We start from the raw sequence: 24376 nt of genomic DNA on the forward strand, positions 1-24376 counted from the left end.
GTCCTATCCCCAATGCATGAGATGTGTTATGTTACCTAATTCTTGTCATTCCCATTTTATGGACAAAATTGTTGCTATTCAACAAGGCGAATGACTTGCCCAAGATGCACAGCTGACGAGTGGCAGGACTGTGATGTGAGCCCAGGCAGTTTGATGCCAGAGTCTTAGCATTTAAGTCACCCTGTGCCTCATGCTAGTTTATGGGGACAGGGGATGGTTTCTAAGACTTGGCCCCTGGAAGGGTGCTGTCATCATCTTCTGTGGTTCCACTGGGAGCCCTGATAGCCCCAGCTGGGCCCCAAGTGATGCTGCTGGTATTTGTCTCTATCTGCCCAGCTCTCCTCACTGTGTAAGACTGTCTGCTTGTGAGCAGACAAGTAGTCCTGCAGGCCAGCACACAAGGGCCATGACGGCTGTGGGACTGCCTCAGAAAGGTTGTGTGGTTTGTCTCAAGCCTTTTGAGTCTCACAAGCCCAGCCCAGCAGAGTCCAGGCTGCCACAGGCAGGAAGTCGGGTTGGTGAGTGGGCGAGAGGAAACTGTGTCAGGGCTGGGCCAGCCAGGGTAGACTTCCTGGAAGAGACCGCCAGCTTTAATCCAGGCCTCTGATCTGAGAAGGATGTGGATGACAGAGGAGGGCACGGGGTGTGTGTGACAGCATGCTGGTTTGGACAGCTCAACACCTACCAGCTCAACACACTACTCACAGTCGTGTGTCCTGGCAGGACATGGCTGATCTCAGCAGGGCAGGTGTCCAGACCCCAATAAACCCTGGGGAGCCATAGAGGGACTGAGGGCTCTGTGGAAGAAGGGCCTTGAGAAAGGGCAGCCACTTTCCCTCTCCATTTGCCCACAACTCAGATTCATACCTCACCCCTAGGGGCCTCTGTCTATCTTTGGTATCCTTCCTCACAAAGTGGGCAAAAATCCTCCCTCCTTCCCCCAGAGCTTTCTTTCGTAACATCATCAGAACCATTGTAGAGCACTGTTGCTCAGGGTGCTCGAGGAGCTTCTGGGTCACCTGGGCTGTCATTCAGTTCAGGCTGTGTGGGAAGCGCCCGGTGTCTGTAACGACAGAGGTCTGTCATGTCTCTGCTGAGGTTTGTACTTGGGGAAGTGAGTTCCCTGCATGGATCCCTCATCTTTCTCTCCAAGGGCCTCCTTGGGATATCATCATGGGATACCCCTGTGAGTGGGCAGCAGGTGGAGCATCTGGCTTTGCAGTCCCCCCACCTCCTTTGGTTCCAGCCTCGTGACTGGCTGCCATGTGTCCAAAGGTGATGGTCACCAGGCAAGAGCTGAAGACTGCAGTCAGCCGTAGGTGTGGTAAGAGTGTGCACCAAGCCCTCCTGCATGGGTGGGTCTCCTGCTCTTAGGACAATAAGAACATGGCTTTCACTGGCTCCCGTGATTCTCTAGGAGAATTTTGGTTCTGCTGGCCTGCTCCTGTCTGTTCAAGATCTTATGTGTTCCCACATGAGAGGCTGCCTGGGGTTGAGAGAGAGCAAGGCTCTGGGCTTGAAATCCTTCCTGCCACCTTCTCCCTGAGTGACCCTGGACAAAAAGGCACTTTTGGAATCTTTTGCAAAATCATCATCTCTGTGGTGTACTTGAACCCTGGGTTTGAACATGTGGCCGGAAGGAAGATTCAGTCTTGGTGGCTGTACCTATCCCTGTGTTCCTGCTATGATACAGCACAGGCCAGTAGACACTCTTAGAGGGCAGAGCTCTCATTTGGGGCTGCTTGAGTGCATTTTTTGGTGGCGTGTTATCAGTCTTTATGAGGACTCCCTTGGGCTCATCTTGCACCTGGGGAAGCCAGCCCTTTGTGGGGTGAGAAAGAATAGTGTGAAAGGAACTTTGTATCCTGGACTCCCCCACCCCCTACCCTCCCACCCTTTTGGAATTAAGTGGATTAGGCCCTGTGTGATTGTGAATAAAGTCCTGCTGCTGGGAACCATGGGGGTTTTGCTTAGAGCAGGAGTATGAGAGGAGGCTGCTGCTTGGGGGAATAAGGAACCTCAGGAGGCCTTTTTAGCACTGGACAGGCCAGAGATGCTGAGAATATTGATTTTGGGTTTTTTTTTGTGTGTTTGGTATTAGGGTTGCCTTTTTTTTTTAAGGCTAGGGCTTTGTCCTTGCTGCTTTCTCTTTATGGCACTTTCTGTTCTGTCTCGTCCATTTCTTCTTTCCCCTCTCTGTTTCTCCTGCTGTCACTTAGTCCTTCCCCTCTCTCACCTTGCCACTTTCTGTCTGAGGAGTTTCAGGCTTAGCTGGGCCTCTTCTCTGCAGCCCGCAGGCTGAGGGCAGGCATAGGACAGATGGGGCTGGCCAGGTGCTGGGAATTCATCCTAGTCACTCTGAAAGTCTCCCTCCAACAGGGTAGGGTAGGTGTAGGGCAGGAAAGAGGAGCATCTGGCTGTGCCCATGCCACTCACAATGTCCCTTCCTGCTGCTGGCCTTGACCAGTTGCTGGTGGCCTTGGCAGCCAGAGCAGTGGAGTCAGGAACATTTGGGCCAAGCTTGTAACCCGAGGTGTCTTCTGTGGAATGTGGGAAGTTAGTTTCAACTGTGGCCTCCACCTTTGGGTCTTCTTTTATGGCTCAGTGGTTTGAGACTTTTGCTCAGGACAACAGTGTGAGACCAGGAGCACTGTGACTCCCAAAGATTCTCTGGCTGAGACTGAGGAGAGGAGCTGGGGTCTGAGCCAGGGCCTCAGAGCCAGTGGGAGGAACTTGTGGAGAGTCTGGGAGGGCTTGAATGTTAGATGCAACCTACCTCTACTCTAGAAGCCAATACTGTCTATGGGCTGCCCCATACTAGCTGGGATGAGCACCCCAGAACATCTGACTCTCTAGCCTGCACCCTGAACCTGACCCCCTCACCTCACTGACCCTCAGAGGCTATTTTCAGGGGTGTAATGGTCCAGGGCCTGGAGCTGCCACACTCATCACCCCATTCCTAAGGGTTCAGCCTCCAACAAGGGGCTCACAACTTGTTCTGTAGGTGTTCCCCCAACATAAAGTTTAATCCCCCTTCTCAGGCTGTGACAGAGGGACTGGCAAGTACTCTCCATGCTCTCTGGCAGGCAGTGGCACACAGAGTAGGAGTTGGGGGTGGGGGATGGGATAAGAGCACCCACTTATCCCTTGAGTGCTTCCTACACACTAACCACAAACAGAAGAATCTAAGAATGGGTTGTATCACTCCAGTGTCATGGATGCAGAGACCGAGACTCAGAAAGGCAAAGTAACTCACTCAGAGTCACAGAGCAGGGGCATGCCCTGGCTGGGCTGGAACCCTGGCCTGTGGGCAGCCAACTTGTGGCTCGCAGCTATCCCTGGGGATCAGGAGCCAGACCTCTCTCCTAGGTCACAGTCTACCCATCTATAAGATGAGGAGCTGGCTGCTCTGCTTGACAAGGTCCCCCGCTTCTAGCAGTGAAGACTTTTTTGGTGGGCAGTGATCGTGGGCAGTGCTGGGGAAGCAGACAGGCAGGTAGTGGCACAAGTAGACAGGCAGCGTGGAGACTGGCTAGAGGGGGCCCCAAGGTGCCACTCCTGAGCTAGCTAGTAAATGTGCCAGGGGAACAGTCAGCTGTGTGACAGGGACAGGAGCTCTGGGGTTATGACTCAGCTTTGAAGAACTTTTTCCACTGTACTCCATTGCCCAGTTCAAGCCTTTAGTCAGGCTGAGCCTGTACCAGGGTGCATCTTTACCCTAGGGAGGCCTGAGAGAATGGGGATGAGTCACTGTTTGCCCATTCCTATGACAGGAGTGTCCCTCAGTGCTGCCAGGTTACTACCCTGGTCTCTCAGAGGACTTCCCCTTCCTCATGGCTATGGCTCCATGGCATGATCAGAGACCAGGAAAATTTCCCAGAAGCTGGCTGGGTGTGGGAACCCTCAGAGCCCTCTAGCTGAACAGGAGCAGAAGAGAGAGGGGCTGGCGGGGGGGTGGTGGTGGTGGTGCTGGGGGGCACCAATGGAGATTGGAAGCCACTTGCCCCTGCCTCTCCTGGGAGAAGACTAAGGTAATGGATGCCTGTGCTCACCCGAGCCTGTGTGGGGAGCTGCAGGGACATGGATGAAGCCAAGTGAATTGAGAGCGATGCCAGCAGATACAGTGTTGGCTGTTGGCTTCAGGAAGAGCAGGTCTGGGGGATGGAGTTAGAAGTTTCCCTAGGGTCTTTGCACTGTGCCTCTTGGAGTAGTCCAATATGTCCCCCCTCCTGTCTCCCACACACATTTATTCCTTTGTTATCTTTGTGACATCTCCAGGGGGACAGAATCTCAGGGGTACTGAATCTCCTATCTCTAGGGCTGGCCAGGGGCATGGCCTGCTGGGTGCCCTGGTCATATCCTCACTTGCCTTGGTCACCTTTTGCTTAGGGAAGGTGGCCACTGCCCTCTGTAGCCCCAGCAGCTATGTAGGCATCACTGTGGCACAATGTGGGACACACACTGGCTGAGGTGGGAGTCTTCGTGAGGAGGGACCATTGAAGGAACATTGCTTCTGAGGTTAGAATAAAACATTTGTATTTGCTGAAATCTTCCAGTCTTAGGGTGAAAATGTCTCATTTTTACACTGTCATAGGAGAAATAGAACCAGGGTAATGTTTCACTAATTATGTAGCTGATTTTGACAGAAAAATGCTTTTTTCCTCTAAGAAGTTAAAGGAGGATAATAGAACCTGTACCCTCTGAGTATGTACTCAGGGACCTCACAAGGCACCTCAGCTCCTCCCCCCAAACCCCCCACTGTCAGAAGGCTGTGGGGAGAATGCTGGGATCTGATACCTGCCTGGGGCAAAGGGAGTTCTTGTCCTGCCACTTCATGTGTAATCTTTGAGTGGGGTGTGTTTGTGTGAAGGTTGTAGCTCTCTCTGGGCCCCTATTTCCACCTGTGAAGTAGATGTTGGTAGTTCCAGACCAGCCTGTCCTCCTGTCCCCATTGCCACGTGTGAGGAGCCTGCACACCACAGATGGGGAACTGGGGCTCAGAGAAATTATGGAATAAGCCCCAAGGTCACTGCACATTTTGCAGAAGGGGACTTTGCTCAAAAGGATGTATGGAGGACTTGAGGGTATAAAGGTGGCTTCCACTTGAGGGAGTGAAGATATGCCTCTCCTCTAGTCTGCCAAGCTGAGAGCTGGGTGAGTTCCCTGGCTTGGGTCCCCAGCTCTCCACCTTGCTTCCCCACCTGACCCTAGGGTCTCTCCCCTGAGATTAGCCTTCTCATCCTCTCACCACCAGGAAGGGTCTTTCCCCTCCTCACTGAGCTTTTCACAGCAAAACAGAATCCATAGACTCTTGATTTTTCATTAATTTTTGCAAAGCCAGGTCTAATCCTGCCCCTCTCAGGATTTGAGACCATTTTCTGTGACCTGCTGGATTCCAGAGGCTGGGATCCCTCTGGGTGCCAGAGGCTGCATCTGGATTTCCCCAAGTTTTGAAGAACAGGGACATGAAGAGTGTGGGGCCACCTGAGGGCAGACCCAGGGGAATCCTGAAGCCAAGCAAACCTTGAAGCCCATATCCACTCAGTATGCACTTGGTACTGTGCTAATCTAAGCCCTCTGTGTATTCTCATTCCATCTTCATGGCCATCTGGGAACTTGCATACTGTCTCTGTTCCCATTTTCCAGATTGGACCAGTGAGGTTCAGAGAGGTTGAATGGTCTGCCCAAAGCTTATAGGCAAGTGGAGGATGGAAGCGACCTCTGCTTCTGGCATCCGGGTCTGTCTGACCTGGAGTCCCATGCCCATAGCTAGTCTTTCATACTACATGGCTCCCAGCCTAGGGTACTGGGATCTCTGGGCTTGCCCAGCCCACACTTATGTTCCTGCTGTCTCTGTCCCTCCCTGCCGTGGAGCCCAGCTCAGCTCTCTCTTTCTGGAAGCATTCTTCCCCTCTCCCACCCATCTCCACCTCTCCCCAGACCTGGCACTTCTGCCTTTGTTTCCAAGTTGTCTGTAGCTGGTGGGAAACAGATAAACTGAGGCCATCAAAATTTAGCAAATTGAAGGAGTCTTGCGTTCCTGACTCGACAATTTCCAAATGTGTGTTGGATCTCCTGTCCGCAGAGGTTCCTGGGAAGACAGCCAGCTTGGAGCCTCAGCCACCCTCTCCCATCCTAGGGAGATGGTCAGGGAAGCTCCCAGCTTATCAGCTGTCCTACCCTCGTCCCCGCACTTCATTCCCTGTGATCAGGTGCTCTGGCCTTGGCCTAGAAGGGGGTTATTTGGAGGCTCCCCTTATTCCTAGACTCCCTTGGCTAGGCTTCCCCACCTTGCCTGCTCTGCCAGGTTCTGGATCTAGAAAGAAAAGAAACAGGAGAGAAGGAGCCAGGACTAGTTCCCTAGGGCTTATATCCTCACCAAGTACCCTAATTTGCAATAACTCATCAATAAAACCCAAAATCCTTGAGGACAGACTGCCTGTGGATGCATTCCCCGCCCTATCTCTGGGCCTAGCCCTCAGGCAGGGCCAGTAAATATTTGCAGAAGTAGGGAAGGGATTTGTAAAATGGGCAGGCCTCCCTGAGCATGAGGGTTGAATCTTGGTTCCCAAAAGACTCCTGGATGCCAGAGGTGGCTTACATATGTAAGCCATGAGACCCCGAGAAGCCCCAAAACCTCCCTGAGCCTGAGTCTCCTCAGCCACTGTTACAAGTGGCAGAGCCTAGTCTAGACCCCAGGGTATGGGGCCAAACCCCACATATGAAAGGAGCAAAACAGCTATCTGCGTGGTCCCCACTGCCTAGATACCAACAGGCAGGTTCAAGTCCTGACTGTCACTGCCCAGCTGTGTGACTTTGGGCAAGTCACCTAACCTCTCAGAATCACCGTTTCCCCACAGTTAAAAGGATGAAACTGGTTCTTCTCATGATATGGTGAGCACTGAATGAGGTGATGTCTTGATGTCTATGACCAAACGCTGTGGCCAACACACCGCTGGCCGAGCACCAGGGAGACAGTTGTCATGAAGGGGTTGCTAAAACTGATCTGACTCTATCAGTCCCCGAGCATCCAGCTGGGGCCTGGGCATTTGGGGTCTGTGGTGTCATGCAAGCTGACCTCCCTGGAACTTAGCCTCTGAGGAGGAGAGGTAAATGGACAGGGCAAGTGGAGGACAAGATATGGTCAGAACTTAATGAAGCGAGGTCTGATCTGGCATGAAGCCAACTAATGCATAGCTGCAGAATTGGTTCCATTAGTTCCTTTAATGAGCTACAAAAGCTGGGGAAATGAGTGTGTGAGAGAATAATGGCACACGTCTGATGCTCTAATTCGAAGCTGTGGCTAAAAAGTTAGATTTGACACTGCCGGCACCTCTCCAAACAGCACTAGTGTCCTTGGATGGGGATGGGAGTGGCGGAGTGGAGGCAGTGAGTGAGGGGAAGAGGGGCATGGCTCTGGCTTTATAAGAAGATACTGAGGCCTTAAGAAGGAAATTCCTGCTTCTGAATCCTGAACTTGAGGTCAATCCATCCCATCCCATCTCTGAGGCTATGGCTACCATTCTGAGTGGACAGAGCAGCTTGCAAGGGTCAGGGGCTAGCAGGGGTGGCCCTCATTGGTGTTAGCAGCACAAGGCAGGGGTGGTCTCAACAGCTGGCTATAAAATGAATCTTGCCATTCCAGTGGCATGTGTTTCTCATAAAATTAGAGATCTGTCACCATGGGAAAAAAATAATACCAAATAATCAGACTGGGAGCCAGAAGGGATCTTAGATATGGCTGAGTTGAACATTCTTGTCAAAGAGGGAATGTGGTAAGTTCAAAGTGTGTGTGTGTGTGTGTGTGTGTGTGTGTGTGTGTGTGTGTGTATTTATTTATTTATTTATTTATTTATGAACAGCTTAAATTTTTAGTCCTTTCTTTACAGGTTACCTAGACCACTTTTGATTAAGAAAACTGTAGAAAGTTAGTAAGTGCCACAAGCAAATGCCAGGCGGTGGCACGTGTCAGTTTTCCACAGAGTCCTGCTTTGCGGGGTGTCTGAATGTGCTGCTCGGGGTCTCCACTCACATTCGCTGGAGTCAGTTGCAGCAGAGTTAAGTCCACAGGTCGCTTCTCCCCATATTTATTTGTAAACTCTTCAGTGTTCTTACAGAATTTTTTACGGTCCTTAGAGTATTCTTCAGCTAGATCAGCCCGAAGTGGTACATGGGCTGGGGGTCGTTCACCAGTGCTCTGAGGGACTGGATTACTTGGTCGGTTTTGGTTGCTGGCTTCCAGTTTTCAGCACTAATTACCGGCAGACAGACCTGCCCCTTTTCATTGATGTTTGGGTGATAGATCTTTGTTTTAAATATGATCTTTGGTGGTTTGAATGGGTACTCTGCTGGAAAGTTTATTTCGATTCTGAAGACCCCCTTATCATATGGAGGGTTGTCAGGAACAATAAGCCCTTGCCAAGTCAATAAATTAGCTTCATCAACCTGGATGTTCCAGAAGCTTTTCATTCCACATTTGCGGATTTCTACAAGCTCCTTCATCAGCCTCCTGCCGGCCGCCATCTTGGATCTGGTGCTGCTTCAAAGTGCTTTTTCTTATCCATAGCCTCTCTCTGTAGAGAATAGAGGTTTCCCCACAGTGAACAAAATGTGATTTTAAAACCTGTATTTTCCTATAACATTCTGTCCAATTCTGCGGCCCGAGTGTTGGGTGTTGAACATGATGTAATCAATAGCCCAGAAATGCAGCTCTTCAGCATTCTGGTCTGCCCTTGCCTGAGGCTGGGACTAGACCCCCAAGTGGGAGAAGATGTGATAGGGGTTAGGGACATACCAGTCCTTCTACCTCTCTCTTTTCCATACTCTGGCACAGAACAAAGGTGAGATTCCCCAGAAAATAAAGGGTCTGGTGATGTTATCTCAGCCTCCTGGTGGATGTGCCAGGCTACAATGCCAAGTGCTGGCCTTAGTCTTTAGGAGGGAGTTTATTATCAGATAGTTTCATGCGAATCTTTCTGTATCTTGGAAAATTATTGTCAAAGGCGTTTTCAGAATGTCACACTTTTCCCTCATGTAAGGTCTGATGCAGAATCCCTTTAAGAATTTGGTCTTGGAGGGGTGCCTGGGTGACTCAGTTGGTTATGCATCTGACTTTGGCTCAGGTCATGATCTCACTATTTGTGAGTTCAAGCCCCACATTGGGCTCTGTGCTGACAGCTCAGAGCCTGGAGCTTGCTTTGGATTCTGTGTCTCCCTCTCTCTCTGCCCCTCCACCACTCTTGCTCTGTCTCTGTCTCTCTCAAAAAAATAAACATTGAAAAAATAAAAAATAAAAATCTTAAAAAAGAAAAAGAATTTCGTCTTGAGAAAAGTTCAAGGAATGTCTGTGCTTCTCTTCATGGGGTGATAAAAGCAGCAGAACCTATCTGGTTTTCTTCTTTGCCAAAACTCCCATCAGAATTAAATTGTATTTTCAGTTGTAGTTATGAGTTAGTTACATAGGTGTCTGGTATATTTAATTTTTCTCTTCATTCTAAAGAGAATCTGATGTTTTTTGTTTTATTTGTCATGCTTTAGGATTATAAAATGCCTGAAATCATGTTGTCAAATGAATAGAGGAGTGGAAATAATAGACTTCTAGTGGCTCACTGGACAGTGAGAACAACTGGATACCTGGCTTCCAGGAGATTCCCTTTGCTGTAAGAATGATGTCTCTCAAGCCGTGGGTTGTCAAGAACTCCAGAGTTAATATTTCTTAATTTGTTAGTGCCTCACTGATGGGAGAGATTGCAAGCCAGCTCTCTTTCCCCGGAAGGAGTGGGTGTTCCCCTAGAGGCCACACAGCAGCTTGGCCCAGGCTGCAGGTTAACTGGCTGGGAGTGTGGGGGTTGGGGTGGGGTGGGGGAGGCTGCCTGTCCAGGCTGGTGGCCTTGGGACTTCCTGTGTGTGAGACAGATGGAGATAGTGTGAACACTTTTACCTGAGAAGAGCCCAGCCCTGGGGTTAGCTGGATGTGGACACTAGATATGTGGGTGGGCATATGGGCCTGGGTGGATGGCCTTTCTGGGGCTGGGAGGTGGCGGTAGTAGGGTGTTGGGGCTTGTCCCAAAACTGCGTCTTCACAGAGCCACTGCAGACATCCCAGCTCTGTTTGATGCCCTAGGAAAGCAGATAGAGTGCTTTTACAGCTCTGGGCAACGTGAGGTGATGCAGAAGATGGGGCCTCAGTGAGAGAGGAGGTCTGAGCAGAGGGGTCTGGGCTTGGTCACCTGCTTGGGCAAGGCTGTCACAGGTTGAGTTGTGGTAGCAAGACCTCCAGTCTTTCTTGGGCACCTCTCTGTGTCCAGTACTCTGGTAGGCACTTCAGAGAGATAGAAAATGTTGGATGAATAGATGGACAGATGGGTGGTTCCCATCTCTGGGGGTTCAGAGTCACTATTGCAGGGAATGGAGACACATGCATACCCACAGTCCCTCACTTGCACACTTCCCCCACCCCCCATGCTCCCTATACCCATACACCCTCAGGGACACACCCCTATACATGCATGTACCCATGTTCCCGTGCACATCCTTACACACACCCCTGCTCTCGCACACACCTATGCACACGTTTATTTCAGAACAAGTTTCCCGAGTCTTGTAAGCAGTAGTTTTGGCCAGTGCCTCTTCAACTTGGTGTCACCCCCTCCTCCCATTTCCCCTAGGGGAGGGGTTGTCTGGACACTCTCTCAAAAGTCCCTTCTCCTCCCTGTTCAGCCTTGCCACACTCCAGCTTGGTGGCCCCAGGGCAGTGACTTCATCTTCCTGAACCTCTCTTTCCTCAGTCTATAAATTGGGGTTGCTGGTCCCGCCCTGCTTGCCTCATAGGGCGGCACCAGCATTCCCATGAGATAAGGGGAAAGAGAGCGTTTTGTCAACTACAAATTGTTTTCCAAACAGTCAAATGTTGCTATTGCTTTCCCAGCTCCTGAACTCAGGACCTCCTCCATCTACACGTGAAGCCTGTCCTTGGGTGGGATGGAACACAGCAGGGAGGGAGAGAGGGAGCCTGGCCAGTCCCAAGGCTCCCATTCCATCTGGTGCCGCTGGAGGGGCATGGGCCCCGCTGCCTCAACCTTTGTCAGGGTCTACTGTCTGCTGGGGTTGGCAGGGATCTTGGGCATTTGGCTGTAGGGTCTGGGGACAATTTGGCAATGGAGAGTGAGGGAGAAGGGAGAGGTGGAAACTGCTTCATCAAAGCCTGAGTCTAGAGTGGTGTCATTTGTTCAAGGATATGTCATCTCAGATTTGATGCTCATCTACCTGTGGTGGGGGCCCTCACCTCAAGTACAGACAGGAGCCCACCCTTAGGAGAAAGCCAGTGTTCTGTCTCACAGGTATGTGGGTGCCTGCTGGGCATAGCTGGAGCTGCCCAGGAACCATCACTGACACTTAGTTTTGGTGGACCCCTGGGGGGTCCAGGGGACATGGGATGGGAGTGAGGCAAGGGTGGGGGATCTGCTGAGGTGACTACCCCCTTCTTTTCTTCCTGGCTGTGACTAGGGACCAGGTGGCCCCCATGAGGTTCAGGTATTTGGATAGGTGTCCGTGGAGACTCAGGGGCCGCTCCATGAAGGCAGTGATGTGGGAGTGGGGCTATGGTAGTTACTTTGCAAGGAGCTTCTGACCTTTGCACCTCTGAACCTCTGAGAGATTCCCTTCTCCCAATCTAGCCCAAACCCCATAGTTTCTCTCTGTGAGAAACTGAGGCCCAGAGACGCAAAGGAACCACCCAAGGTCACACTGAGAGTAAGAGTAGAACCTGAGCCTCCTATATCTTACCCCTGTGCTCATTTCTATGCCTGGGAAAAAGGGGCTCTTGCTTGGAGACATCTTTTATGAAGGATTGTATGGACTCATGTACCTGCATGACTGAAGCCAGTTTATAGCAATAGCCTGTGGGCTGGAGCAGTCAGGATGGGCTCCTTGGAAGAGGTGGTAAAATCTGGTTCACCATTTGTTGAGCTTTCCTGGGTCCTCCTCAATTTAATCTTATTCTGTCCTCATGGTGAGTTGTGAGGATTTCATCCTCTTATCTCCACTTTCTAGGTTTACTTGTTCAATAAATATACAAGTATTATCTGAGCCAGTACTCTGTGCCAGGCCCAGAAACTGGGACCCACAGGTGACCAGGCAGATTGGCCATGCTCTTGTGGGCCCACAGTCTCATGAGGGAGGCAGCATGGTGCCAGTCTGGCTGGGGAATCAGCTGTGTGGCCTGGGACCAGTTACTTTCCCTCTCTGTGCCTCCATTTCTCAGCTAAAGAATGGTGATAACAAAACCCCTTGCTCCTAACATTTATAAAGTGCTCAGAACAGAGCCAGGCACATTGAAAGTGCAATATCTATATGTGTGTTTGTTTAAAGAGTTATCAAAGGAACAAGCTAATTGTAGGTTGTGAGCCAGTGCTGCACAGGAGGGAGGTAAAAAGGGTGATGACGTGGGAGCTTGCTGGGGAGCTGGAAGTGTTTCTATCTTGATGGGGGTGTGGGTCACGGGGGTGTGCAGCTGTCAAAACTCATTGAGCTGGGCTCTTGAGACCTGTGCATTTTACTGTATGTGAAGTATACCTTAATGAGCAAAACACATGTATAAAAAAAGAAAAAGGGTGAAGGGAGAATGAGGAACTCTTGAGGTCCTCTTTAGTCGGGGTGGTCAGGGAGGGCTTCTGAGAAGAGGTGACATTGGGGGGACTCCTGGAAGAGGAGAAGGCTCTGGCTATGGAGAAGAAAGATGAGGAAACTGAGGCTCTAAGAGGTTTGGGGCCACACTCAAAGCCAACCCAAGGGATTAAGAGTGACAGCCCAGGAGATTTCTTGATAGCTGGGCCTGGGTGGGACCAGGTCCACGGCTCTGGCCCCTGTGATCTCCCCTGCAGAGAAGTCAGTGGAGGCATTTATTGTGTCTTCTGGGGGCAGCCTTATCTCCACCCCTGTGCCTGTTCTCAGGGCCTTGGCGCTCAGAAAAGGACTATTTTAATCTGTGTGGGAAATGGGTTCCTAAATATGGACTGAGTAGGGTGGGAGCCATTCAGAGGCTCCAACTCAGGGCAGCTCCACCTGCTCCTCCACCTCAACAAAGCACAGGGTACAGTCTTAGGCCATGAGGCCCTCTGGCCCTCCTTGGCCATCCACTCCCTTCCCCCCACTCTCTCCCACACCTCCCTTCTAGCACTGTGCCCACCCGCCCGTCTTTTGTTTGTTCAGGAGCTCAGTGTTTTCTGTTGGCCCCAGCCAGGGACCTGCAGCTGGACCTGCCCTGCCTCTTCTCTAAAACTGCTTTCAGCCTGATTGGAGGTACAGAGGCAAAAACCACAGGGGGAGGTGCTGGGAGGTTTTTGCAGACAAGGAGACATCTGAGCTGAGCCCAGAAGTTTCCTCAAAAAGAGGGAGTTGGCCCAATGGGGAAGGAGAGGGGCAATGGTGCATGTGGCATAGGCATAGAGTAAGGCTGTTTGGGCCTGGTAAGTACATTATTCTGACCAGAACAGGAAGGGTTAGGAGCCAAAGGTAGCAGGCAATGAGAGGAAGGCAAGCCCTGAATGACAGGGGAGGTGGTGGCTATTATTTGGAGCCATGGGGGAGGGGATTTAAGGGGTTGGGGCAAGGATAGGTAGGGCCGAGGACCTCACTAGGAGTGTTCCAGCTGTGCGCTTGGGATTTTATGAGAGAAGAGAGAGGACTCTGGTGTAGGAGTGAGATGCTAGTAGCAGGGCAGAGTGAAGAGGGGGTCCTGGAGCCAGTCTGAAGACCCCTCCAGGACACAATCAAGTCAGACCAGACTGGGCAAGAGATAGCAAGGGGCAGGGAGAAGTGTAAGGAGGCCACACAGAAAAGAGGTGTAGAGGGAACAGAGCAGGGACGGAGGATGGTACATCCTGGGTCCTGTGGCTAAAACTGGGGTACCCCTGGCTACAGCCACCTCAGGTAGTGTGGTGAGTGGGAGTGACTGAGCCCCTGCCTCCAGCACTGCAAGCAAGAGTCTGGTACTCAGGAGCTGTGTGGGCAGAGAACTGAGGGATGTTCTGGGAGGCAAAGGCAGCGTGAGCAAAGGACCCATGGTTTCCAGGCTGGGAGTCTGCCTACAGCAGCCTCCATGCACACCCCCACCCTGGACTGGTTAATGGAGCAAGGACCCCAAAACTGGTGGAGGGGCTTGCCCAGCTCCCTGCACCCCCAGGCTAGGTCGTGGTTAGCTGCTGCAGAAATGGGGGAACAGCTATGGGGCAGCAGGCATGAGAGCCTACTGCCTTCCTCTGTGCTCCTGTCTACCTTAGCCTAGAGAGCTTGGTCCCAGAGCTGTTCTTCACAGTGCCCTGCAGAGGGGAAGGCAAGGCCAGGGATGGTACAGGGTCCTGCAGGTACTGAGCAAGATGAAACTGCTCTGAGCTGTAGGCTTGAATTCTGACCCTGGTCCTCAACCCTGATCAACTAGGAAACAAATGGGGCTGGGTCTCAGGTGAGCAGCCCTGTGGGGAGATGGTTTGTCCCTGTTCTCCACATTCTGGACCACCTCACCCCATATGCTGACTTCTCCTCCTCCCCTATACCTCCTCTGAGCAGGACCACTCCGGGGGGCCTTGCTCATTTCCAGCAACTGGCATTATGGTTGGCAGCCATAGCCTAGGGCTGAGTTAACCTGAATGAGGATCCTGATGCCCGCCCACCCGCCACCTGCCTTGCTGTGATGCATCCTGTAGGGATGACTCTGTTATTACTCCATTTTACTGAGTTGTGGGCTTTGACTTGGAGCTGTGAATGTTTGCCTGAGGTCACACTGAGTCACTGGGAGAATTCAGCCCCAAACTCAGGCCTCACCTGACCAGGATGTTACCTCCCTCAACTAGGGTGCCCCCTGCCCCCAGACACTACCTATGGGTCTACAACTCTTGTGCCATAACATTGCAAAAGTGCAGCTCGAGGGATATGTGGCCCCTGACCTGGGGTCTCATACCTGATGTGTGATTTGCTTACAAAGCCCACTCAACTCCCACTTCCCTGGCTGCCCTGGAGAAGGCATGCAGGGCTTCTCTAGCCTCTGAGTCTTTCTAAGCTGTCAGCTACCCCCAGGGCCTTCCTGTGGCCATTGGACCACAAATCAGAGAAACCTAGATTCAAATCCTCATTCTTCCCTTTATAAGGTGGGTGACTTTGGGCAGGTCACAGGCCTCTCTGAGCTTATGTATTCTTGTCTGTAAAGTGAGGGCAGTGGCACTATCTGGGTGGCTGCTGGAGAAGTGGGCTGTGAGCCTGACACTTTCTGTGCCTACCTGCCCTCAGCTCCTGTATGACAGCCCCAAGGCCCGGCAGGAGGTGGACCACCACTGGCAGGCCTCAGGAGGCCCCCACATCGTGCGCATCCTGGACGTGTATGAGAACATGCATCACAGCAAGCGCTGTCTCCTCATCGTCATGGAATGGTATGCTGGCCTCATTGGTACTCCTGTGGCCCCCAGGCTCCCACCATTCTTCTAGGGGCCCTCTCTGCTCTTCAGATAGCAGCTATGGGAGGCACTCCAGCCCTTGAGGAGTAATGGAGGGGCAGCTTCAGGCATTGCCCATAGAGCTGTGCAGCTGCTAGCCACAAGGTCGTTCCCACAAGGATGGGAAGGGAACCATGGGGGCTCCAATTTGGTTTCCCTGAGTGTGATTTCACTTTGGGAAGAGGGGCTGGAAGAGTTGTCAGAGAAAGCCGCCAAGTCCTGATTGTGGGTCAGGGGAGATTTGTGGGGGAAGCAGGACACACACAGTCACCTCCTCGGTTTGTACTCCTGTGGTCCCTCCAGATACTGGGAGCCAGTGGCCTCTTCTACCTTGGGCTTCTCCCAATAGCACTGTGGCTCAACCCTAGCCTTCCTCAGACCCTGGGCCTCGTGTCTACACCTCAAGCTCCTCCCCACCTACCTTTAAGTCCTCCCTCATCCTATAGGTTAACAGCTCTTGAGTCAGATTTGGGGTTCAGATCCTGGCTCTACTACCCACTGGCTGTGTGATTTTAGATAGCCCTTAACCTCTCTGAATTTTTGTAACTGCCATGTAAAATGTGGAGGAAGATCTAAATGTAGTATTCACCCTGTACCTGACTCCATTCTAAATGCTCCATGTGTATTGCTTACTCAATCTGTGCAACTCTGTGACACTGGTGCTATAAATCCCATTTTACAAAAGAGGAAGCTGAGGCACAGAGAGGTAAAGGGACCAGCCCTGGGTCACATAGCAGTGCACGTGAAGGGTTTGCCCAGGGTACAACACCCTGTAGGTGTTCAGAAAGCTGTTGTCATGATGATGACAATTGACATCTCCTCCCTTATATGAAGAAGCTGAGGCTTGGATGGAGGGTTGGGCTGCCCAAGCCTCAACCAGATGGGTGCAGTGATCCTGGTGAGGATCCCTGGGGAGCCCACCCTATTTCTAAGAGTCCAGTTAAACCCACCCAAGCTGATGGCCCACTACGCACCAAGTTCTTCAAGGCACGAGGAGGCTGATGCTGACTGTTTCCAGGGGCAGAGCGGCAGGGCCTGAGGTCTGGGCCTGTGATTCAGAGCAGGGGCAGGCTGACACTTGATTAGCCCGCTCCCTGCTTACAGTCACTTTTTTCTTCTAGCATGGAAGGTGGTGAGCTATTCAGCCGGATTCAGGAGCGTGGTGACCAGGCTTTCACTGAGAGAGGTATGTGCATGCAGCTGGACCAGAGGGGGTGTTCCAACTGAGATGAGTCACAAAAAGTTGCTGTGTGATGCTGGGCAAGGCCCTGCTCCTCTCTGTGCCTCAGTCTATGCAGCTGAATAAGAGATGGTGGGATAGAGTGTTCATCCTCCCAAGGAGTTCCATGAATTCAAAATACCTTGTCAGAGATGGACTCTTCATGGCTTTGGGATGGAGGCCTCAAAGCCTCTTGGTGCCAATGAGCATCTCAGCTGGGAAGAGGTAGCCCAGGCCTGAGGAAGGAGGTAGAGGGGGACTGTGCTTTCTACCCCCAGAGGAAATTAGGATGAATGGGGGTGAGGGTATAGGATGGGTGTCCTGGGTGGCAGGACTGCTATCACCATCTTGTGCTATTCCAGGGGGGTGATAGGGTGGGGGCCCCAGGCTGCTCGACTTTTGACTGGCATCACTGCCCCCTCCTCTATGTCTGCAGAAGCTGCAGGAATCATGCGGGATATTGGCACTGCCATCCAGTTCCTGCACAGCCGGAACATCGCCCACCGAGACGTCAAGGTGAGGCTCTAGGACCCAGGTTGGGGGACCAGAGAAGGGAGTACACAACCCTCAATGGCTCCCAGTACCCACTAGATGGAGGCGAGTTTCCTTGATCAGCATTCAAAGCCTCTGCCCCCTGGCCCAGACTGCTCTTCTCAGCCACTTCTCCCATGGTTTCAGCATATTCCTTCTGCTCTAGCCAGATGGGTCTCCTTGTTTCTTTTAAACACTGTGTAATCCCAGTAGGCTTAAGCATAAATGAGTGCTTGCCTCAAGCCAGTAGACACTGACAAGCATCTTGTTTAATTCTCATATAACCCTGTGAGATAGGAGCCATTACCCATTTTACAGATGAGGAAGACAGGTCTCAGAGAGAGATTGTACCTTGCCTAAGCCTGCACAGATGCCACACTGGGATTCATTCATTCTTTCTTTCAGCAAGGACTTTTATGAACATGCAATGTACCAGGTCTCAGACAGGGACTGCCTGACACTGTTGTGGCTTCTGTGAAGTAACAGCCATAGTTTTGGTAGATTAGGCCCTCTAACGCCAGCATTTTAAGGGAAAGAAGCCATTTGCTGGGAGGCAAGGAGGAACCAGTTGAAGTAGTCCCAGCTCCTGGGTCTGTTTGCCCTTTCAGTGGATGGGATTCAGACACTTTCTAGAGGTTCAGCTCTCCAAATGTCCTATCTAGGGAGGACTGGGTCCTATAGGTCATCAGGATTGGATGCATAAAATGCAAACCGCATGAGGCAGTCCCACACACATATGTATACACGTGCCAGCCACCATCAGAGCAGAATCTGTGAGTCCTGAGCCCTCTACCCCAGGCTTAGAGCATCACCCTGAGGCTTACTTCCTCCTGAGACTGGGCAGAGAGGAGTGGAGGGCCCAGCTACAACATCAGGCTCCTCCTCTGGCTGAGTACTGCCAGTCCATTTATCTTTTGATTCTGGATACACATGGAGCCAGGAAAGACTCACCTTCTGAACCCTTGCTTTATTTTGGCCCTGGCTTCCTTTTTTTCCCAAGGAGAGAAAAGCCTTCTTTAGAGGTGACTCCCTTGAATAAACTAAACATGCTTTCCTGCTTTCATCCCAATCCAAGATCAGATCATCTCAAATAGAACTGGAGAAAAAGCTTTCACTGGCTCCAAACTGGAACTCCATCCAACACCGTGTCCTTTTACCCCAGCTCTGCTTGAGGGTCTCTCCTTTCCTCCAGAGCCCTAGGTCCTACCTATTCATTAAAAACCAGCTTCAGGACTGCCTCCTTCATGCAGACCTCCTTGCTTCTCTTTTCCTCAGGCTCTCTGTGCTTTGCAACCAGGAAGAACAGCCTCTGTGCAGCTCCTGGGGCCTAAGTGGTGGGGGCTTTCTTCCTGAGCAACCTCGGGCAGGGCTGCCCTGCTCACTTGTTCCAGGTTGGGCACAGGACACGGGCTTGGCAACATGACAGCCTACCTTGCCCCAGAACCTTCATTTTGGTATTTCATGGCAGCATTACCAACACAGGCTTCAAAGTTCCTGCCCCTGGGCTCTGTGTGGCACTTGGCTTTTCACAGCTTTGGCTGAACATCTGCCTCTGTTTCCCTTCTGTGAAAGGAGGCGTTACCTCCCAGCCACCTTGGTCTTCTCCATATTTGGCCCACATTGTTGGTAACCAGGGCCCCGGTCTTTTTAGTGAGATGGAGCTGGTTCCTCCTGAATGGATTGGGGTGAAGGAAGTCTGCCTGAAGATCATTTTGGGACTCTGCCCCTGCTTGGTGCCTAACTCCAGACCAATGTTTTATCTTCCTGGCCCAGCCTGAAAACCTGCTCTACACGTCCAAGGAGAAAGATGCAGTACTCAAGCTCACTGACTTTGGCTTTGCCAAGGAGACCACCCAAAATGCCCTGCAGACACCCTGCTACACTCCCTATTATGTGGGTGAGTCCTTGGGATATGGTTTGTATGTCCCTACTCCCACTGGACCCTGCTGTGGTGTGGGGCAGTCTATGGGTTGCAGAAGCCAAAGGGTTAAAGCCCAGTAAGGAGGGAGGAAAGGATTCTATGGAGGCGGTGACGTGGGGGGCCGGAGGCTGCAAAAATATTCTCCCAAACTTCAGCTTCTGCTTTTGAAAATAGATCCAGGAAAATTCTGGCTGTGGCCTGTGAGCTGAATGACATCACAGCAGCTCTAAATATATACGTGATAAAAGGCTGCCATCAGCTCGGGACGGAGCCCAACCGAGGTTGTTTTTCTCCAGTTTTTATCTTCCTGGGATTCATATTCACAAAGTAGGCAGTCCTCCCCTATTATATTAGAAGGATACAGGGCACCAGCCACTTGTCTTGAGGGAGAGGGTCCCTTAGACGAGGGCATGGACGGGATTTGGGGGTGTCACATACTCATGCTTCCAGAGAAGCTCCCTGCTCCCTTGTGAGTGGGAAGCCCAGATCTGGAAAGTGTCCCTACTGTGAGAGAGGGGTGATGACTCTATTTACAGAGGGCTCTTTTCTCTCAGGGAGGCCTTCCAAGAGAGCTGCTGAAGGGGTGGGGAACCCTTGAGACAGCTGAAACGGTATCCTGTTTACCAGGATGTGTTTTGCAGTATTTTGGCTTGGAAATCTTCTGGCCTGCCCATCATTGCACAGGTGGGAAGAACAAGGCCCCATGGGATGGTAGCCAAGCTGAAAGTGGAAACCAGAGCCCTACCCTTGGCCCCTCCTTGCCCGTGATCTAGGCTGTACATTTAGGGAGACAAGGGACACAGAGCAGCTGGTGGCCTGAGGCCCTTCACCTGTGGCTGGACTCCACCAAATCCCAGACTGACCTTCTCTCCCTCTCCTCCCTCACCAAGGCTGATATTGGCCCGAAGAAGCTAGGAAGCTATCATTCTTTACAGCCCAGCCTAAAAGCGGGTTTATTTTTTCTGGGAGCCGTTTTTCCTCCCCCAACTTCACACACATGCTGCCTTCCCAGAAGGTGCCAGACACCAGTCTGCTCTGCCCCACCCCCCAGCCCAGGCACCTGCTCCCCACCTTTCTCAGGCTTCAGGCTCCTATCTGGTCTCCAAGACCTTTGGGCTAAGAGCCCTCCTGTGCCCTCTGCCCTGCTAGCTCCTGAAGTCTTGGGTCCAGAGAAGTATGACAAGTCGTGTGACATGTGGTCCCTGGGCGTCATCATGTACATCCTGTGAGTACCACCACCTTCACCCCTATACTACCTCCTCATATCCTCAGAACCACTTCTGCTCTGCCCCCCTCAAACCTTTGGTGAACCTTGAGTGGGTCATTCTTCATGCAGGCTGCCCTTCCTTTTTGGTCAGGGGACACCCCTCCTTCAGGCTGCCTGAAGGTCTCTCCTTGCCAAGGGCAGATGGCATTCCTAGCATGACCCCAGAGTCCAGAGGGCTGGTATTCTTGCCAAGGTGGCTGCCATAGTGGCTGCCTGTCTTCCCAGTCAGGGATTTGGGGAGGGGAATGGGTCCGCCCTGGTGCTGCCCTCACACCTGTGCTGAATGACCTCCACTCTCCTGCAGCCTGTGTGGCTTCCCGCCCTTCTACTCCAACACGGGTCAGGCCATCTCCCCAGGGATGAAGAGGAGAATCCGCCTGGGCCAGTATGGCTTCCCCAATCCTGAGTGGTCGGAGGTTTCTGAGGATGGTGAGCTTGCTCCACTGGACCCCATCAGCCTTCATTCTGGGAGATACCACTTTGGTGTCAAAGCAACCTACATTCAGATCTTGTGTGTGTGACATCCCATATCCCACATCCCAGCTGTGTGGCCCTAGGAAGGTTACCCAAACTTTCTGAACCTCAGTTTCTATATCTACCAAATGGGCTCAAAACTCACCTCCTCAAAATTTCCTCTAACTCCTGTCCCTTATTAATATTTTCCCTTTGAGGACCCTGTATCCATTCTCTATGGCTACTTAATGAGCTCTTCCCAACACTTAGTAGCTTAAAACAAGAAACAGTTATTAGCTCACTGTTTCTATGGGTTAGGAATCTGGGGACACATGTAGAGCGGGGTGGGGGACTGACTCTGAGGGACTCTGTAACTTCCCCACTCCCCATTCTTCCTCTAGCCAAGCAGCTGATCCGCCTCCTGCTGAAGACAGACCCCACAGAGAGGCTGACCATCACACAGTTCATGAACCATCCCTGGATCAATGTGAGTGCCTCTGTGCCCTGTGGTGGGCAGAGTGGCAAGCTGGAGTGGGGCCGTAGGAGGAGGGTGATGTCTCTGGAGGTCCTGGGGCAGGCCACAGATGTGTGACAGGACCCCACCAACAGCCTGACTTTGCCACTGCTTCAGTCAGGCTCCTTTGCCTCCTTGAGCCTTGGATGTCCCATCTAAGACAGGAAGAAAGGGGGTGGGGTGGGGAGCCATTGCTGTCCCAGGTGCCTGCAGGTTCTAATCCATGGGCTTGGGGCTCCTTCCAGCAATCGATGGTGGTGCCACAGACCCCACTCCACACGGCCCGAGTGCTTCAGGAGGATAGAGACCACTGGGATGAGGTCAAGGTAGGTGGATGCTGCCTCAGTCTCCTTACAGCTTCCTGGGGTTTGGAAAAAGGGACTCCAGGGTGGTGGCTACCAAGATCCTGCGTCATCAGCCACTCCCCCATGCCTAGACACAGGACACCTGACTGCACTGGTGTCCAACTGTGGCACTCAGAGCACTGGGCTGTGTTATTGCATTCAGGATGGTGCTCCCGGCTCACAGGGACTTTGGGCCAGGGGCTTAGTGAAGGGGCTTTGGCCATAACCCCCCTACAGTTTCTATTTTGGAGAGTGGTCAGCCTGGTTTTAGACTTAGCGGAAGCCAGGTTTGAGCACATGGGACAGCAGCTCAGAGCCCCAGGATACCCTGGACACAATCTCCAAGCTTCATGTCCTGGGTGCCTTTCAAGATGATGTCCCCTGCAGGCCTATGGTTCTTAGCAGGTGACATTGGCCAAGGTCCCTCTCCTACTTACACTAGTGTGGTCCCAGGGAGTCACTATACTTTCTGTGCCTTAGTGGATAAGCTCAGGGTCCACCAGAAAGGACTGTAGTGAGGATTATGTGACACAAGGGGATGGCCCAGTGCTGGGCGCTTGGGCAATAAAGGCTGTCACTGCCCTCATTGACATTAGTAAGGGGCTAGAGGCAGGAGGGTGATGGTTCTTGAGGCCAGTATGTCCTGACCTCCGTGGGTATCTGTCCGCAGGAGGAGATGACTAGTGCCCTGGCAACCATGCGTGTGGACTATGACCAGGTGCAGATCAAGGACCTGAAGACCTCTAACAATCGACTGCTCAACAAGCGGAGAAAGAAGCAGGCAGGCAGCTCCTCAGCCTCACAGGGCTGCAACAACCAGTAGCTCATGGGGCCTTGGATGAGCTGGGCCTCTTGGTGTGGCATATAGATCCGAGTGTGCTGTGGCCCTGACCCAGAGGGCCTGGGGTCATTATTTGTAACAAAAGGATCATTTTTTGTTGTGTTTTAATTTGTCACTTGGAACATCAGGATGGGAGACCTTGACTCCAAACCTCATTAGACAGGGCCCAGAGCCTGGGAGTTAGGGAGCCACCTGCCTCAGCTGCAGAGACTTTGGCCAGAGTGGCCCCAGTGAGACATAGGTCTGTTCTGCGCTGGGACATGGCCTTAGGCTTCTAGGCTACTGGGGGTTGTGGCAGGCTTCCCTCCTCCCATGGAGATACCCCCTCTGTAGGGTAGGCAGATGGGCCTGGCCTTGGGAAAGGCATCTGGCCATTGGTTGCTATGGTGACCAGGGACCGAGTTGCTGTCTCTGAATGCTGAGTAAGAGAGTAAGGGAGGGAGAAGGGCCAATGGAGGGTCCACCTCTGCCTCCTTGGAGAGGTTTGTCTCCCTCACACTACTTGCCCCTCTCAGGATTCCTCCCTTTGGTCTCCTCGAGGCACCAGGGTCAGTCTGCCTGCCTCGCTGGGGGGTCCAGCCCTATCTTGCTGCAACCCCATCCCACAGGCCCCTTGGAGCTCTCTCTCTGCAGAGTCCCTGGGCCTAGTGATCCTGTTACTACCCCTTACCCAAAGAGTGGCTTCTCATCTCAGGTGAGGGTGAGAGGTATTTTTAACCCTTTTCTACTTTGGAAACTGTCACTGTGACAAAAGCCAGCACAGTTCTCCTGCCCCCACCCGCTTACCGGATCCCAGGCAGGAAAGCTTCTCTCTGTAACAGTTCATCCTCCACCTTGTCCTGGTTGATGGCAGGGACTGTCTCTTGGTGTACTTTTTTGAGGGTGGATGGCTGAGGACAGGACCAAGAGGCTTCCCGTTAATCAGGAGTCTCTTTCTACACTCCAGGTCAGACCTGAGGCAGTAGAGGGCTGCTGAGTGATGCTTAGAAGGTCTGGTTCTGGGTCCTGGCTTCAGCCTGAGTGGGACAAGAGAGGACCTTCCTTGCTGGTCCAGGTTTACCCAGGCCCACACTGCCCAGAGTAGCCTCAGGGTTCTCAGTGCCGGATATGGACCTGACAAGTGCCTGATACACATCCTGGTTCCTGACCCCTCTCTCTGGCTGGGAAGCCCTAGACCACATCAGATAGGAAAACACCACTGGGGTTTACATCTAGATATTAATAAACACCATTTTGGCATTTTCTCCTGGTTCCTAGGTTTCTCTGTCTACACGAGTGGACAAAAGTGGCCCAAGGGCAGTTGCTCACACCTACTAGTGACTGCACCCCCTTCAGGCTTGGTAAACATGCCAGGCTGACTCCAGGGCCACTGTGGCCTTGCCAGTCGTGGAAAGGTCAGAGGAGTGGAGGAATGGCAGCTGTCTCATGCCACCAGCTCTGGGGTGCCCAGTGCACTGTGTGTGTGACACCCACCCCCAGGCCCCGCTTGCACCAGCGTCTGCCCACAGTGGCCACCCCCAGCTGCATGCCAGCCTGCTGAAGGGCGGGCAGAGAGCCTGCTGCAGCACTGAGCTATTTTCAGAAGCTGCCAGATTTCATTTGGCAGCGAGAATGTCGGGGAGGGAAGGGGGTGGGACGCTGGAGACTGTCTTTTGACTATTCCGGCAGCAGAGCACCCTCTGCCCTCGGGAGCCCTTGCGGGCAGCCTGGGCGGGGGGGCCCTGACTCTGGCATATTCCCTCAGCTCCTATCTTGAAACCTCCCAGTTTTCCAAGAGCTCATCTGGCACCTGCAGCTCTCC

The 24376-nt window shown here is 52.4% G+C and overlaps 2 protein-coding genes across 4 annotated transcripts in view; one reads left to right on the forward strand and one right to left on the reverse strand.

Annotated features, from left to right (window-relative positions):
• Positions 1-23819, forward strand: part of MAPKAPK3 (MAPK activated protein kinase 3) — a 28822-nt gene extending 5003 nt beyond the window's left edge. For all 3 annotated transcript variants that reach the window (XM_030306879.1, XM_030306878.1, XM_030306880.1), the window contains exons 3-11: positions 15283-15422; positions 16607-16671; positions 17141-17220; positions 19009-19132; positions 20306-20381; positions 20728-20852; positions 21278-21363; positions 21636-21716; positions 22405-23819. In XM_030306879.1, the coding sequence (XP_030162739.1) occupies positions 15283-15422; positions 16607-16671; positions 17141-17220; positions 19009-19132; positions 20306-20381; positions 20728-20852; positions 21278-21363; positions 21636-21716; positions 22405-22557 (930 nt within the window). In that variant the 3' untranslated portion in view covers positions 22558-23819. The remainder of the gene's footprint in view (positions 1-15282; positions 15423-16606; positions 16672-17140; positions 17221-19008; positions 19133-20305; positions 20382-20727; positions 20853-21277; positions 21364-21635; positions 21717-22404) is intronic.
• Positions 252-8523, reverse strand: LOC115527202 (ubiquitin-conjugating enzyme E2 L3-like). The gene is given in 3 exon segments (XM_032595194.1): positions 252-383; positions 8033-8169; positions 8172-8523. Coding segments are annotated over 3 exon segments (621 nt in total).
• Positions 23820-24376: the final 557 nt, after the last annotated feature.

This window comes from Lynx canadensis, chromosome A2, assembly GCF_007474595.2.
Source record: "Lynx canadensis isolate LIC74 chromosome A2, mLynCan4.pri.v2, whole genome shotgun sequence".
Taxonomy (NCBI): Eukaryota; Metazoa; Chordata; class Mammalia; order Carnivora; family Felidae; genus Lynx; species Lynx canadensis.